Source organism: Molothrus ater, chromosome 5, assembly GCF_012460135.2.
Source record: "Molothrus ater isolate BHLD 08-10-18 breed brown headed cowbird chromosome 5, BPBGC_Mater_1.1, whole genome shotgun sequence".
NCBI lineage: Eukaryota > Metazoa > Chordata > Aves > Passeriformes > Icteridae > Molothrus > Molothrus ater.
In genome coordinates this window covers 46,385,341-46,401,451 of record NC_050482.2, presented here as the reverse complement: position 1 = coordinate 46,401,451, position 16,111 = coordinate 46,385,341, and the positions used below count along the sequence as shown (strand labels likewise).

General features: G+C 36.4%; 1 protein-coding gene across 2 annotated transcripts in view; it reads left to right on the top strand.

The window, feature by feature from the left end:
• The window catches only part of BLTP3B (bridge-like lipid transfer protein family member 3B), a 47,628-nt gene extending 32,122 nt beyond the window's left edge, over positions 1-15,506 (top strand). For both annotated transcript variants that reach the window (XM_036400736.2, XM_036400737.2), the window contains 8 exons: positions 757-2,255; positions 2,732-2,907; positions 4,222-4,358; positions 5,040-5,190; positions 9,165-9,421; positions 11,530-11,638; positions 12,576-12,745; positions 13,443-15,506. In XM_036400736.2, coding sequence (XP_036256629.1) covers positions 757-2,255; positions 2,732-2,907; positions 4,222-4,358; positions 5,040-5,190; positions 9,165-9,421; positions 11,530-11,638; positions 12,576-12,745; positions 13,443-13,568 — 2,625 coding nt within the window. In that variant the 3' untranslated portion in view covers positions 13,569-15,506. The remainder of the gene's footprint in view (positions 1-756; positions 2,256-2,731; positions 2,908-4,221; positions 4,359-5,039; positions 5,191-9,164; positions 9,422-11,529; positions 11,639-12,575; positions 12,746-13,442) is intronic.
• Positions 15,507-16,111: the final 605 nt, after the last annotated feature.

Below are 16,111 nucleotides of genomic sequence, written 5' to 3'. Positions count from 1 at the left end.
GTGGCCAAGGTTCATATTAACAATTTAAGATTCAGGATTTGGCATAAAATAAGTTTACTTTAATATACGCACTAAAAATATGCAAGTTAATGACAGTGTGCTGAACTATTTGTTTTCTTTAGGAGTTGAGATATATTATTATTTTCCTGATGAAACAAATATATTATGATTATCAGATAATTGTCAAAAATACCTGATCTAAATTCTGCAATATTAAGAATATTAGCTGCAGTGGCATATCTAACTGATTGCTTGTATCTTAACAAAGAAATAAAATACTGTAGTACTCGATATGGTGAAAAACCCTATCTGATGTACCAGATTGAACTCCAAATTATAATTCTCTGTTTTTCAAAGCCATAAATTTTGGAAACACTTTAAGAAACGTTCTACCAAGTTGCTTGAGTTGAGGAAATGAGCCAGTTCAGCCTAATATAGCTGAACTAAATTTAAGACCTTCAGATAAGAAAAGCCTGAGACCCTTATGTTTCTGTGCAAATATTGATGAAAAGCCTGAGACCCTGCTGTTTTGTAAAAATATTGATGCCACAGCATCTTCTTAAAAATGAGAGAGAACATAAATCTTAGTCTGTCAGCCCAACTTATCCCTGTTCTGTTTCACTGTACTTGATTTCTCATAAAACTATAATTATATTCCTTTGTATCAGCTATCATGGCTATTATTTTGTTTCTTTGATTGTATACCGTCTTAATCTACATAGTTTTAACTAGAAAAAATTTATTTCTCCCTTGCAGATCATCATCCCATTTGAAAACAAACCTGAAATTCATAAAGATCAACCTCGTGCACTTTCCATTCAAAGTTCAGAGATGATTGCTACGAATACCAGATGCTCCCCAAACTGCAGACACTCTGATCTAGAAGCTTTGTTTCAGAACTTCAAGGACTCTGAATTTTTCAGTAGAAATTTCACCACTTTTCCTAAGTCCCCCAAAAATTTTAATCTTTTACATCCAATCTTCCAGAGACATGCTCATGAACAAGATACCAAAATGCATGATGTTTATAAAGGTTATATCATTCCAGAATTGAACAAATATGCATTAAAGACATCTGCAGCTACTGATGTTTGGGCCGTGCATTTTTCCCAGTTTTGGATAGATTACGAAGGAACGAAAAGTGGGAAAGGCCGGCCAGTAAGCTTTGTGGACTCTTTCCCACTTTCACTTTGGATTTGCCAGCCAATAAGATTTGCAAAGTCACAAAAAGAGCTTGTATCCCGTAATCAGACAGCCTTGAACATTCCAAAAAGTGAATCTAGCGATCTCTCTAATAGATTGCAACGTAAGAAACTTCTAAAGGAGTATTACAGCAGTGAGACAGAGCCTTCGACCAATGGCATTCAAATGTCTGAGACTTCAGGAGTGCTTTCTGAAAGCTCTCCCTCTGATGCAGATGTACATGTTCTTGTCCATGTTCAAAAACATGTAAGCGTGCAGATCAATCACTACCAGTATCTTTTTTTGCTGTTTCTCCATGAATCTCTTGTACTGCTCCTGGAAAACTTAAGGAAGGACGTAGAGGCAGTGACAGGAAAACCTGCAAAGCAAACAGATGTCTGCATTGGGATTCTGCTGAAAACTGCAGAAGTAGCCTTACTGCTCCATCCAGTGACTCAGGGAAGCCCTTGTAAATCTCCTGTTGAGGAAGAAGGAAGTACCATGGCATCAGAACTCTCCCCTGTGGGAAATGGAGAAACTCTTACTTCAGAGAGTAAATTAGTTGGTAGTAAGATAGTGGAAGCCAGTATTACTAATTTTGGTTATGTAAATGACTGCAAGCCTCTGAATGCTGAAGTTAATAAAGGAATTTTAATAGATCCTCTTTTGTTTAAATCAGACAGTAATACGGATTTTCAGAAAGCAATGTCATTTTCCGATGATGCATCAGATAAAGGTTTGGGAGATACGAGTGAAGGAGGAAGCAGTGGACTTTTTAGTAGAAGTGATTCTGAAGAGGTCTGTGGACCTCTAAGTGAGAAAAGTAGTTTGAATCCTAGGGATTCGGTGTCCATTCTAAATAAGAGAGAAGATTCTACTGAATTTTTCATTGATAAAGAGGATGACAGAAACATATTCTCAAATAAGTTAAATGAACAGGAAGGCACAACTGAAGGCTGTCCTAACCAAGTCGCTGACTTGGAAACAGAAACTGCCTTAGAATCTGAAGAGCTTGAAATCAACAAAGACAAAGTGGCTTCAGTTAAAATGTTTGCATCCCAGTCTTCTTCAAGGTATGGAAAATTAATACTAAAACAGTTTTCCTACTCTTTGAAAAGATTTAGAAATCTTGTTGGCAACAGACTTCCAGTACTTTCAGCAGTCAGGAAGGGAACATCGAGGTGGTCTCGATGGTCCTTCCAACTCAGGTTGTTCTGTGATTCTGTGTTCTAGTAGATGAAAATTTTTAAAACACGTAAAAAGTTATGCAGTATCCAGCATTCAGTGAAAGTTAAAATTAGTGTTAATTAATTGATTTAAACTATATACTTTTAGTTTAAGTGTTAGGAAATATGTATTGAGAGAAGTATTGACATAAATACCTACATGAATATGTGTTGTTTCTACATTTACCTTGTCTTGTCAAAGGATTATTGAATAATCGGACTTTTTCATTTATATCTTGCTTGGTTTAGAGGAATTTTTAATGTAACTTCTATGTATTATTTAATATAAATAATGTTTTCCTCATATCTTTCTATTTTAAAAGTGCTAAGCCCAAGGAACGCTGCTCGTCCAACCTCCCTGCATTCTCTGTTTCTTACAAAAATATGAAGAGAAGTCCATCACAAGTCTCTCTGGATACCATCTCTATTGATAGTATGATGCTAGAGGATCATTTGATAGAGAGTGATGGAAGTGATAGTCAAAGCTTTCTGGAGAAAGGTAAGCAGGTTTCACAAAATATTTTTAAGCAATACATGAAAATGTTGTTTGTTATTGAAGTCATGCTCAAAAGGATTCTAGTCCAGCAAATCCTGGATACTTTACAAGACTATTTCTGTTACCTTCACCGGTAATATCAAGTGTATTCACCACATATAATTTCAGGGGAAAGTAATAACGTGCGCTACTTAAGCAGCACTATTTAATTTTAACACTGCTTAATTTTCCTCTCTTAAGGAAAGTAAGGGCATTGAAGTGCTGTGTTGCAAGTCTGAATTAGGCAGAACTTGTTCCTTGCTATGCTTGAAAGCAACTGCTTTGGCTGCAATACTTATAGGTTGGAGCCTGAATCAGTGTTACACTTGAAGTGGTAAAGAAGCTTTCATTTTAGAAGTGGATGAAAAAGAAACAAATTTTCACTAATGCTCACTGTGCTAATTACCAGTCAGATAGGTTTGGTAGTCTCCTTGCAGTTCATCCCTTAAGGAGTATTTCCCAAGTATTGACTGTCTAATAGCAGGTATTTGTCCAATTCTTGCTCATCTGTGTATATACTGATGAAATAGTTTTCCCATGTCAGGAAATAGAGTAAGAAGACCTTATTGATACCTCTTTTCTGATAATTCTAATTAGCATAAGACTGTTTTTTTCTGTAGGATTTCTCTTCAGTCTAGAGCAATAATGAGAAGACTGCTTCACTTGCAAGCCTGTTATATATTTGAATTGTAGGAGTATTCCTGCATGTGCTTATGTGGGAGTATGCCATGAAATACACTTTCCATTTTAAATAACCTTTATATGTCTTTTTAGCTTGTTAAATAATATTTAACTGCAGGTTAAGTATCTATGCTTTCCAGTTGTCAAGGAAACACTATCGTGATTATGATTGCTCTAACAAAAAGATATATAGCTTACTTCTCTAAACATACAAGCATATGCTCTAAAGGCACTGTGAAGTATTTTTGATACACAACTTGGATTTTTTTTTCTGGCTGCTTCACATTTATATTATTTGATTTGGAAGACTAAAAAATGCCTTCACAGTTTTTTTTAACAATGCACGTAGAGTGCTGTATTGGTTTTGTCACTATATCCTGCTTTACTTTTGATTAGCATCTAGAACTTGGAACTGTCTATAAGAGGAATGGATTTGGCAGTTCAGTTATAAATATTTGTTTAATAAGCCACTCAACTCATATTACAAAATGAGTTAATGTGTGCACTCACTAACAGTCACTGACTTTATTCTTAATGGAGAAGTGATTAAGATTATGCTGTGCTAAATTCGCATTTTTTCTGATGTGTGTTTGGAAGGTATTACAGCCACAAACTATCAAAGCCCATCAGAAAATGTCCATGAAGGAGGCACAGTGATGGGAAATTGTGATGGGTCATCTCCAGATGCCATGAGTGCTGCTTCAGAAAATGCCCATGAGACTAGTGAAGAAATGGTAATGTTATTGAATTCATGATTCTGTAAATTAAACCTTAAAGCACAATTAAAATGTCTCCTTTTAGAAGCGATTTTTTGAGTCATTAGAAAAACGAATCCAAAATACTAGTAATGATGATGGATACACATCTTCTGATACCAAAGCTGACTTAAAACTGGCTTCTGCTTCTTTTTTAAAAATACTGCAACCCTGTAAATAGAGAAAAAGGGCTGACTACTATGCAGATAGCCAAAGTTTAGTAGCCTATCCTAGCTTTTTAACCTGGTTTGATTCAGCACTGCAAGTGCTTGGTTGTGCTTATGATATGCATAAAGTTGAATGCAGTTGTAGGTAACGTCAGATACCTGATATTTCAGGTATCACATAGGTCATGAGCTTCTCTGTCAGTAAGGAAAGTCTATCTCACTTCTATGGCTTTTCTAGCCAGTTCTGAATTGGCATCAGTACAAGTGTCTATCTTTGGACAGGCTGTTGAGCAATCCATTATGAAGCCAATGTGTACAAAAAGAAAAGAATAAGAAAATGAGAAAACTTTTTGCTTCTCTGTGAGCAAGGGCTTTCAATACAAAGGGCTGTTTTCCTTTTGTGATGGAAAAGGTTTAGACATACCTTACAAACAATAATCACTGTAAAATAATTTTATAATCTTATATTGTTTTATCTGGGTTTTGTTGACAGATGTCTGTTGTGGTTTTTCAAGTATTTGGTATTAATGGTGAAATTGACATCAGAGGAGAAGACACAGAAATATGCTTACAGGTCAACCAAGTGATACCAAACCAGCTAGGAAATATTGGTGTTCGACAATATCTGTGCAACCGAACTGTTGGTAAGAACTAACAATTCAGTGTGTTGAAATTGGAGCTGGAAACATTTGTACCAAGTAAATAAAAATGAAAACACAGTTTTATGTTAGACTAGCATCCATTTTATGCTAGTTTAGAACTCTGATTTCTTTCTTCATTGCCATGCATTAAAAAGGAAGAATAAATAAATGGAACTATATATGTGGGTAAAAAGGTGCATTGCATTGAATTCTGGTCATTAGTTTGCTTTTTTGAAAATAAAGTAAGCTGCATTATGAGCTGGTTTTGGCTGGGGTAGAATTAATTGTCTTCATAGTGACTGGAATGGGGCTATGTTCTTGGATTTTGTTTTTTGTATTAAACTGTCTTTGTCTTAAGCCACGAGTTTTCTGGCTTTTACCCTTCCAGTTCTCTCCCCAGTCCCACTGGTGGGGGGTGAACGAGAGGCTGTGTGGGGCCTGGCTGCTGGGGGTGGAACCACGACACATTGCATTGTGTTACTGTTCCCTGAAGATGGAACTCCTTATGACTCTAACAGTACTTGGCTTTATGTACCTTCCTTTGAAGGAATGTGTCTTTTTTTTCAAGATCAGTTTCTCTAGATTAAATGACACACACTGTTTAAACAGGCTTAAAATATGTGGTTTAAGAAAATTTTAAATATTTCCTCTGTCAGGAAATACGAGCTTTAAAGATAGACAACTGTTTTTAGTTTGGTTTTTTGGGTTGGTTTTTTTTATTTGTTTTGTTTTTTGGGGGTTTTGTTGGTTGGTTGTCTTTGGTTTTTTTGACTTAATACAAAGAGTATAGTTTCATGCCAAATATTTGCACAGCTAGATCAACTGGTGTCTTTCAGAGCTGTTTTAGGGCATGAGTACAGTATATGTACTCACTCATATATTGTACTCATGCCCAAGAATATGAGTACAATATGAGTACTTTGCCAGAAAAACCGAGTTCTCATGGATGATTTGTTTTCCTTGTCATGATGTATTGGTGTGGCAGCTCATGTCACAGTCTGCTTTGCTCCCCTCTGCCAGCCTTCTACATGGATTGCTGGATGTTAGCTCTGTTGCACTATAGGGTTTTTGGGCAGGTCCCTGACGCACCAGCTTCCGTTCAGTTCCTTTCTGAGGAAATAGCTGTAGCAGCTGTTGGCTGCCATTTTCTTATTCCAAACTTCTATCAGCATGGCTTTTGTTCAGCAGGTGCTTCAGCTTTGGAGGTGGTACAGCCTCTGATCCCCTAGCTAAAGAACACATTTTCTGGCAAGCTGAGCCACTGCCAGCAGCTGCTGCCTGAGCAGCTGTTGCATGATGTTGTAGTCAACATCTGAAGGCTAGGAGAACGTCCAGCAGGGAGGACTCATGGCTGACCTTCAGTTCATACAGGCAAATTGACTTCTGATTATCTGCCATATACTCTGTAAAAGCTGGAGGGAGTAAATAGTATGAACATACCACCTTCCTGCTCTTCTTTGTATTTTCAGCTGGAGCCTCTGATAATGATAATGCTTCTCAGCTGATAATGAGAGGCTTGTGCACTGTCTAATTATTTTGTGGGTAGAAAGGATATAACATAATTGGAATCTCCAAATACTTCCACTTCGTATCCCTTCCTTTCTCTTTCTGGCAGGTACCTGAATGGATGAGCCAACAACACTTTTTTTGGTTTTTTATGCATTGCTGGTCACTCCTATTCTGTAATGTACACATTCTCTCGACTGATCTTTTCTCTTCACTGTGATTTCTGTACTGTCAGGAATCTTCTGCTCCTGCTCCCTGTGTCCCATATTCATTTCTATTAGAACTAAAAGAGAAAAAGTTTGGAAAAAGCTTTAGAATCAGATCAAAAGAGACTGTTGAAAAGAGTTAATAGTAACAAAATACAACTAAAAGAACAGGTGAGAAAATGTGTACGATAATATCCCAATAAAAGCAACCTCCCTCTTCAAGACCTTTAATAAAACTTTCTCAAGTGCTGCATTAACAATTGAAACCAGTAATCTGAGGAACCATGCAATGCAGTGAATACTCAACTAATAATTACAGTCTCCAAGATGTTCTGGATGAAAATAACCATTTAAAATGTACTATGCTGTTAATGCAGTGGATGTAAAAAGGGAAGAATGTGGCTAAAAGCTGGACTAAGTTGGCTACATGGCAGCTGTGCAATTCCCTGCAGGGCTGGATGCAGGACTGCTACTTTATCTGATCTTGCCTGGCAGCAAAACTAAAAGAAGGAGGGCAGAAGTACTGTGGGAGGGCTGTGCTTTTACTGAGATCTAATCATGCTGAACCTGCTTCTTAGAAGGCGACAGCAGTTCACAGCAGCTTCCAGATTTTTTTAAAGCATTTTTTACTCCATCTTCCCTTGACTCTGCCCCTTTCAAGTATCTGCAAGATAACTAAAATTGACTCAAGCCTGAGACTAAATGTGTGTTCTTTTCCTCTGCTCTTTTTCTGTACTTTGGATCCTTCCAGCAATGATGCAGGCACTCTTTTCAGTTGCAGAAATACTTAGGGCACCTACTGCTTATTTCTTTATCTGTATGTGTGGGACGTATATGGATCCTTGAGGGAAACAAAGTTTCCTGAACCAGTTGCAGAGATTCATTGAACAGTGTGGTCATTGTTCTTCTCCTGGAGAGTGTCTCTTTCTCCTGGGCTGCTGGTAGTTTATTCACTTTTGTCTGGACTGAGCCTAAAAAGGTAGTTGATACTTTTAGAATGGTTTTGGTTGGTTGCTTGGTTTTTGGAGTGGGTTTTTGTGGAGAAAGGGAATATGAGATTTAGCACTTCTCAAACATTGGAAAGATGGAAGGATGGAGTCGTGGCTGTCAGTGTTCTGGAAACCCCTATTCATAGAGGTAACAAAGGGAGAGATTCTGGTTCACCGCAGAGGCTGAAGGTTCTCATGTACATCTTGTCATTTGTCTTTGTCTGCCCAGAGCGACAGTGTGTCCATCTACCCCAACTCTAGTGCCAGTAGATAAGTGCACAAGTCCTGACTCTGTTGCTGTGCCAGGTCATCCATGAACCTGCACACTGTACAGGAAGAGGAACCCAATTAATGTACAAATAGGAAAGCAAATCAATTACCTTGTCAGACTGCTGTAGCTCTAGGCAGTGTCTGTTGCATGATGAATTGACATAATGCAGTTGATTTTTCTTGAGTTTCTTTTTTGAGGTAGCTTTCACCTTTCAATGCTTGTTTTTTCTGTTACTGTGATTGTGCTTCTTGTCATAGAGATAATTTCTGTAGGTCAGCCATCATAGTGATGCCATGACTTGAGAATCCCATAGGGAACTACTTTATACAAAAAATGGTTACTGCTCACTGCCCACCTCCTGCAACTTGGTTACCTTAAATTTTTATTTTAGTTTTCTTTAGTTTAGTTTATTATGGTTTTCAGAACTTTTTAGGTTGAAAGTTGTAATTGTCCTTACTGATTAAAGATACTGAAATTAGCAGGAAAGTGACAGAGTTTTTTAACATTCAAGTCTATTGCTGCTCAAGTAATACATATGTGGTCATACTCTCTATCTTACTGCATTGCTGCTCATGGTTCCTAAGTTAGGAAGTTCAGCCTTTCCAAGAAAATACCTGCTCTCCTGAGAGAGTGAAGTGACTTTAATGTTTTTCTGAATTGAAATTTAATGACTTAGTGGAAAAGTATGAAAAACAATTGGTTATCCACTGTCAAGGCACCAAGGAAACAATTTTATTTTTGTGGATGGTGATACTTCTGCATTGTCTTTTCTCTTGTCACAGTGAGGTACTAGCCTTTTTATGTACTCTTTATTTTTGTACTTTAAGTGCTATACTTAGAAATTTGCTCTGAAGTTCTGTATTTGCAACACTGCTTTTAATGAATAATAACTCTATGATACCATTTGGGAAATAAGTTGGACAATAGAAGTGGAAATAATTACATCATATTGATTTTCTGTACAATGCAAAATTTTAATGCAAATTTGTTTTCTTTTTGCAACAGGTTCTGACTGTAAATCTGTGGCTGGACCTGTTAATTCATCACCTGAGATTAGTCTGAGATGGGAAAGCGGGCCTAGTGCTATTGTACATTCCCTGCTAGCTGTAAAAAATGGGTTTCTTCAGTGTCATGTGGAGAACTTCAGTGCTGAATTTCTAACATCTTCTCTCACAAACATTCAGCATTTTCTAGAAGATGAAACTGTCGCAGAAGTGATGCCTATGAAGATAAAAGTTTCTAATGCAAGGATTAATTTAAAAGTATGTTAACAATGAGATACTTGGCTGCTCCAAAAAAAAATTGTGTTCTTGTTTCTTTGATGATAAACTACTAATCTGGATACAGTTAACTTCAAAGAAACTGCTATCATACTCTGAAAGGTCTTTAGATAACACTAAAACAATTTTAAAATCCATAGATTTGGTTAGTTCTGTGGTATGCCTGGAGGGGAATTTTCTGCATGAACGAGGTATTTGTCTGAATTAACATTTTATACTTTTTCCCCCTCTCCCAAATCTTTCTTGTAGAGTGATGGTGTCTGGGAATTTTATATGTAAGGTTCTAGAGGCACAATGTGGGTTTTTCTGGTTGGGCTTTTTTGCTTAGCAAAGAATATGTTTTCTAATTACAAAGCATGGATTTTAAAGGTTATTTCTCTCTCCTAGTTGGAGGGTAGCTCTTGCAATGAAAGTTCTGTACAAAATAAGGAGAAGGGTTATAGAATTCCAGTACAAACCACTTGAACACAACCCAAATTTCATGTTCTTCTAGAAACAGATACTGAACAGTGCAAGCATTTTTCAGCACCATATCTTAAAATAGTAACATTAAGAGAACACTTCTGTTCAAATCTCTTAGGGGACTTTCTTTCAGACATTTAAATAAGAGGGTGAGTTCTGTGCTGCACAGCCACCGAATTTAAAGATAAGGACACTTTTTTGAGGAGTGTAGAACAACAGAAAAACAAACAAACATAAAGAATTATTACATTGCTTTGGACAGTAATAGTCACCCATACAAATTTGAACAAGGTGAGATTGGAAGAGCAGCTCCAGTTCTACATCTGGGGCTAAGGTCTTGATTCTGCCAAGATCATTATTGACTGGAAAGGCAATTGTCTTGTGTTTCACTCAAAATACATCAGTATTCTTTCCCTCAGTGATACAGCCCTTCCATCCCCTGAGGATCTTTGGGCACTCTTAGAGTTGTTCCTCCTCTACAGGATTAGCATAAACATTTTCTGTAAGAGCTGTGAATCTGTTCCTCAGATTTCAGTGGATCACAAACATGAATGCCTAAATGCAAATAGCAAAACCTTTACACATAGTCACTTGCATTTAAAACCAGGGTTGTTCTGGTTTATTGGCAAGAAGGCAGACTTAAGCAAAATGTTCTTGGGAAAGCAGCTGCTTGAGATGGCGAATGTACAATAATAAACTGGCAACAAGATTCTACTTGGCAGCAAAAGCACCAAAGTGCTCACTCAGCAGTGCACACAAGTCATGGTGCAGTTACTCATGATGGTTGACAAACTGCAGATTTGACATAAAGATGATTCATTTCTCTAGAGTTGTTGGGTATTATAGAGTGAGAAGATATGGTTCAAATGTGTGCTGCATTACCTATTCATTCTTCTGCATGAGACTTCATGCAGTGTGTTTCATGGCAGGGGAGAATTTGGGAAAGATTATTTTATTGTTTGCATTTTCTGCTACAATCTCAATGCTGTTTCAAGAAGCATTGGAAGCTATATCTCAACAGCTTTCTTGGTACACATTTAATGCTGATATGTATAGTTTCTGATTATACTGGCTTCGTTATTCTGTTAACAGGGATAATGAACTATAAAGACTTCCTGGGAAGACACTAAAGAAGTAATTTGTGAAGTTTCTCTTGTGTTAAATACAGTAGTATAACTAAACTGCAGCTGGTGTCATCCCAAACTAAATTCTGAAAAGACAAAATCTGCTCAAGAATGATAGCTGTACCCATTCAATCTTTAAATAGTTCAAGGGAAAATCAGACACTATATAGCACAGGCTTCTTATCTGTAACTCAGCTCCTGAGCTAACAAATGTCTTGAGTTGGGGTATAATCTTACTGAGATGTCTGTAAAAACACTTTGAAGTATCTTAGTCGGACTATATATTGAGTTGAGCAGACTTACTCCAGAGATAATTTTGAGCCTTTAAAACAATCCCTGGGGGAAAAAAAAGGAAGCCAAAGTTTAGTGGAGATCCCATTAGAAAATTCTGCTCTGAAACATTCCCTTTCAAGTTTCATTAAATCCACTTATGTTTAAATAAACATCCTACTTATCTATTTTGATTTCCTTGTAAACTCATTTTTTATTATGTGTGTTTTTTAGGATGACAGTCCACGTGAAAATCTTAAGGCATCTGAGCTGGTACCCATAAAACTGCATATTGACATACTCTGGATAGAAAGAAATGATGATGGCACTTTTCTCATTAGAGGTTTGTATGTTGCTGCACCTTGATCTCAATTCAATAATCCTGTTGTTTTTTCCTTTGTGCATACTTGTGACTAATTATGAAATGATAACTGTTGATAATTTGTGTAAGCTGTGTTGCCATATGCCATAATTCTAAGTGTAGTCAGAAAAGGGAAGATTACCTTTTTGAATAGTGTATTGGCTGTGATAACCCACAGTTGAATCAATCTGGGAGAAATAAAAAATATGCTTATAATGTCATCAGGATATGCTTCATCAGTGCATATCACATCATCATGATAAGTTTACGGTTCCTTTGTTGCTACAAAGCAAACAAAAAAATTGCCTTTCTTTACAGATTTCCAAGGTGGTTGCTGTCTTTATTGTTTTGTGTTGCAGGTAGTTGTAGAAACTACTGTAAAACTATGACCCTGACTTCTTCCCTTAATGTACAGTAATAAAAATAAACAGTAAAATAAACAGTATATTTTAAGAGGTATTATATAGTGTACTTCACTTACAAATGCTAGAAAATTTCTTTAATGGCAAGTAATTAAGGTTATTTTCTAATTTAAAAACGTGATTCTGCAGGTTTATCTCACTGTGTCTTTAAATGTAAATACAGTCTTCAGAGAGACCTGGAGACAGTAAGTTAATAGCAATATTAATAGTTCTCAAATTTCTGATTATTCAGAGTGTATATTCGGTGGTGATGATACAGGTTGGTATAAAAATGTGTTTATTTTCTCCAGGCTGGAAGTTACATATTGTTTCTTTCTTCCTCGAAAAGGTTATGAGTTTTAATTAAATTTTATTCTTAAATTTGATTTTGAGAGGCAAATATTAATGTACTTAATATTATAAGTATATTTGTTTTAGGTGGATTTAATTTTGTACTGATAAGAATAAAGCTTAAAAATTTTTTGACAAAACCCCTGCACACTATTTCTGTAACGCAGACAATCAAAAAGTAAATGATGTGTCAAAGATGAAGAATTCAAGCAGCACATTGCAGCAAGCAGTGGGATCTGTCAAACGTAAAACACAGGACCAAGCCACGCAAACTACTTGGGAAACACCCAGACCTTCTAAATCAAGCAGGGATTCATCTGACTTCCTTAAAAATGAGGTATAAAGAACTCATTTTGACTTCACCTTTCCCCCCTCAAAATTATCTTACAATGATTATTAATCATAATTGTAAGGCTGTCTGGGGGTGGGCCGGTGATACACTTTTATTTAGAAATCTGTTGGAAGTGGAAGATACAGATCGTGGATATTATGGTGTGGTTCAGCAATTTAACACTGCTTTCTAAATAGTGTAATAATACACTGCACACTGACCCTTTTCCTTTAAGTCAGAGGAAATTTTATAAGGGAGTTTTCTTCTCCCCATCTCCTTCATTCCTGTACAACACAGCTACCAAAAACAAGGGACTTAGCTATTTGGTCAGATCTGTACTGATCTATCAGTCATACCAGATTTTGAATGGATGGTGACAGAACCCACACATTAATTTTGCTGTTTTTCTCACTGGGTAAGAATCTGGTCCTAGAGCTCACAATCTTGGGTCATTTCCATTCCACTCTAGAATGGAAATGGCACAGCTGAAACACTGTCTATCCCACCTTTTGAGCTGATTGCATTAACTCTCTCCATGTTCTACGCTCACTGACTGAGAATCAGTTGCAATTGGCTCAGGCCTCAGTAAACCTCTGCCCAGCAATGAATGCGAGCGTTTGGTTTTTTAGAAGTTACTGAAATGGAAAAAGTCATCAGGATGGAGTTATGCTAATAGCTTTCTTTTCTAACCCCTTCATTTCAGCTTATTGAAGAAAATGAATGTCTCAAACAGGAACTAGCCAAAGCCAAAATGGCTCTTGCTGAGGTCCAAATGGAAAAAGATGCCCTGCTTCATCGCATGAAGAGGATGAATGTTGATCATCAGTAGGACACTGTTCTGTGTCCTGTCTGTTTGTTGGTACAAAGCATCATCATCGTAGTGCAGGTGGTGGTGGCGCTTAACATACTGTCTGCAAATCACTTGAAAATGTGGTTATTTTCTTGCTTACAGACAGTTTTCTCATTACAAAAAAAAATGTTTGTGAACCAGGTACTCTTCTGAAATTATCATTAAACATTGTAACTTTTCTCAGTCCATTTTAAACTGAAATGACTTTGGAAAAATCAGTTTATACTGTACTTTATTAATTTACTGAGGAAAAAAATCATATCATCTACTTTTAATATTATCAAAGGAAATGTTATTTTTTAAATGTTTTCTGAAAAGTGGATGGTTCTGCAATGAAAGAAGGTGCCTGGGTACATAGCAGAGTCCATGTACCATGCCTCACTAACAAGGCATACCTCTTTTTCTAAGGTTATGTTGTTTGATTGTTACCAGAAGATATCTATAGAAGAGGTTACATTTGCACTATGATGATACAGGCTAGATCCTCTAGAATAGTATAGCTACTGAAAATTAAAATACCAGCCCTAAACTGGCCCTACATTCAGTGTAATTTGCCCCGAGAGGATTTTAAGTACAATCCTCTGGTGCTATAGAGTTCCATATATCCTTTCCATATGCACTCCTAAAATAAAACAGTAAATGCTGGAGAATTTAAATAAGAGGGCATACTACTGGGCTTTCCTTCTGCTTGAAGGTCCACTGTATCTGTACAGTTGATGTAATTTAGACATTCACACTTTATTTTTCCTTTCTCTGTGAAGAGGATATAGCCCTGATATAGGATCTGGCCCTTTGTGACAGGTGAGCTTTGAGCCATTTTGCATGCATGTCTGATTCCTGCACAACTCATCAGACATGCCCAAGGATTTGGTTCAGTGTGTTTAAATAAATAATGTCAGTGCTTGTGAGGGGGGAAAATCCTACTGGGATTCATTAGTTGTATATTGCTCTTTTTTTTTTTTATAAAAAAGCTGTAGAGAATCACTTAATTACCCAAAGAAATTGTGAGATTACGTGAAATGCAATTATACAGTTTAAATTATGGGTGATTTGTACAAATTGAACAATAATTTTCAGCTAAAAACTGGTACAGATGAATAAGTAAAAAAGCACAACACCATAAAATAGAGACTATAAGAGTCTGCTTCTTAACAATTTAGGAAACAACGTACAAAACCATACATGCCTGTAAGAGTTTGTCTTTGCTGGAAGTAAAACTGACTGAATAATTTAACTAGTGACCTTGAATCTGACAAATGAAAATCTTCTAATTGCTACCACAATTGTTTCTGCTCCATGGGATCTTGGAGGGAAGTTCTGTTTGTAGATAAGCAAACAAATCTCAAAAAGTATTTAGTATCCTGTGGTTTGACTTTGCATACTCAGGTTGTCAAACCAGTTTTAATTAAATTGTTTTCATTAATAGTTTTTGGAGGACACATAATTTGCACTGCTGGAAATAGTTATTGAAAGTGTGCAGATTTTAACCAAGAGCTCTGTGGAAGAACTGGTTCAGGCACTATTTTAAAGCCTGCCATATGAAACCCTAGTTGAAACTCTTCTTAATTCCCATGGAAATTTTTATTTTATTATTCTGAATTAGATGAAAAAACATACACACAATGTTTCTATCAGAGAAATGAAATATTTGTATTTAAATAGTTATATAAGACAACACAGTATTAAATATGAGTGGTGCAATTTCACATAAATATGATGTCAGATTCAGGGGAGGAATTCTCCTTTGGTTTAACTCTGGTTGGTACTATTAAAGTAATTCTTATTTGGTTTATCCTTGCCAAGATCTAGTTGGAATTATTTTGAAGAAGGAATGTATAGAATGCTTAGTAGCATGTTGCTAGAATATTACATTGAGAATTATCTAATTTTTAAAAAGAAATAAATAGCAATATCAAATGTCTGGAGTTTTTTTACTACATAAACAAAAGCTTGCTTGTTTTGAGACAAACCAATTTCAAACCAAATCCAAAATAACTGCCCAAAGCAGCCCTTCTCAGTACAATTGTTGAAATTCAGGGTATCACTTCGTAGCACTTCATTGTAACTGGATACATTTTCAACTTCATGGCCATTGCACAGTATTGAACATCACCTGTGGACAGTTCAGAGGAGATGGGTGTGCTTGGTTGTGAGCTTGACAATACTGAGAGTGATAGTACAGTGTCATTCTGAAATGAGTTTTACTATTGAAAAAACTGCAGAGGGAGAGTTAATTTATTAATGTTTCAAAGTACAAAGTTAAACTAAGCTCTAATAGGTTATACTAAATGTAGTTACAAAAAGCCTCAGAATTAAAAAAAAAAAAAAGGCATAATTCATCCTCAAGGCTCTGCTGTGTTCATAACCTCCTAGACAGGAAATTTGTACTATCAGTAGAGCCTCTTGCTTTTATTCTGCAAACACAAAAATGGAAGATAGTTTGGAGATCTTCATTGTATATAGAAAACTGACTCCAGAAGTCTGGCAGGAAAACTGTTACCATGTTTTGTTTTACATTTTCT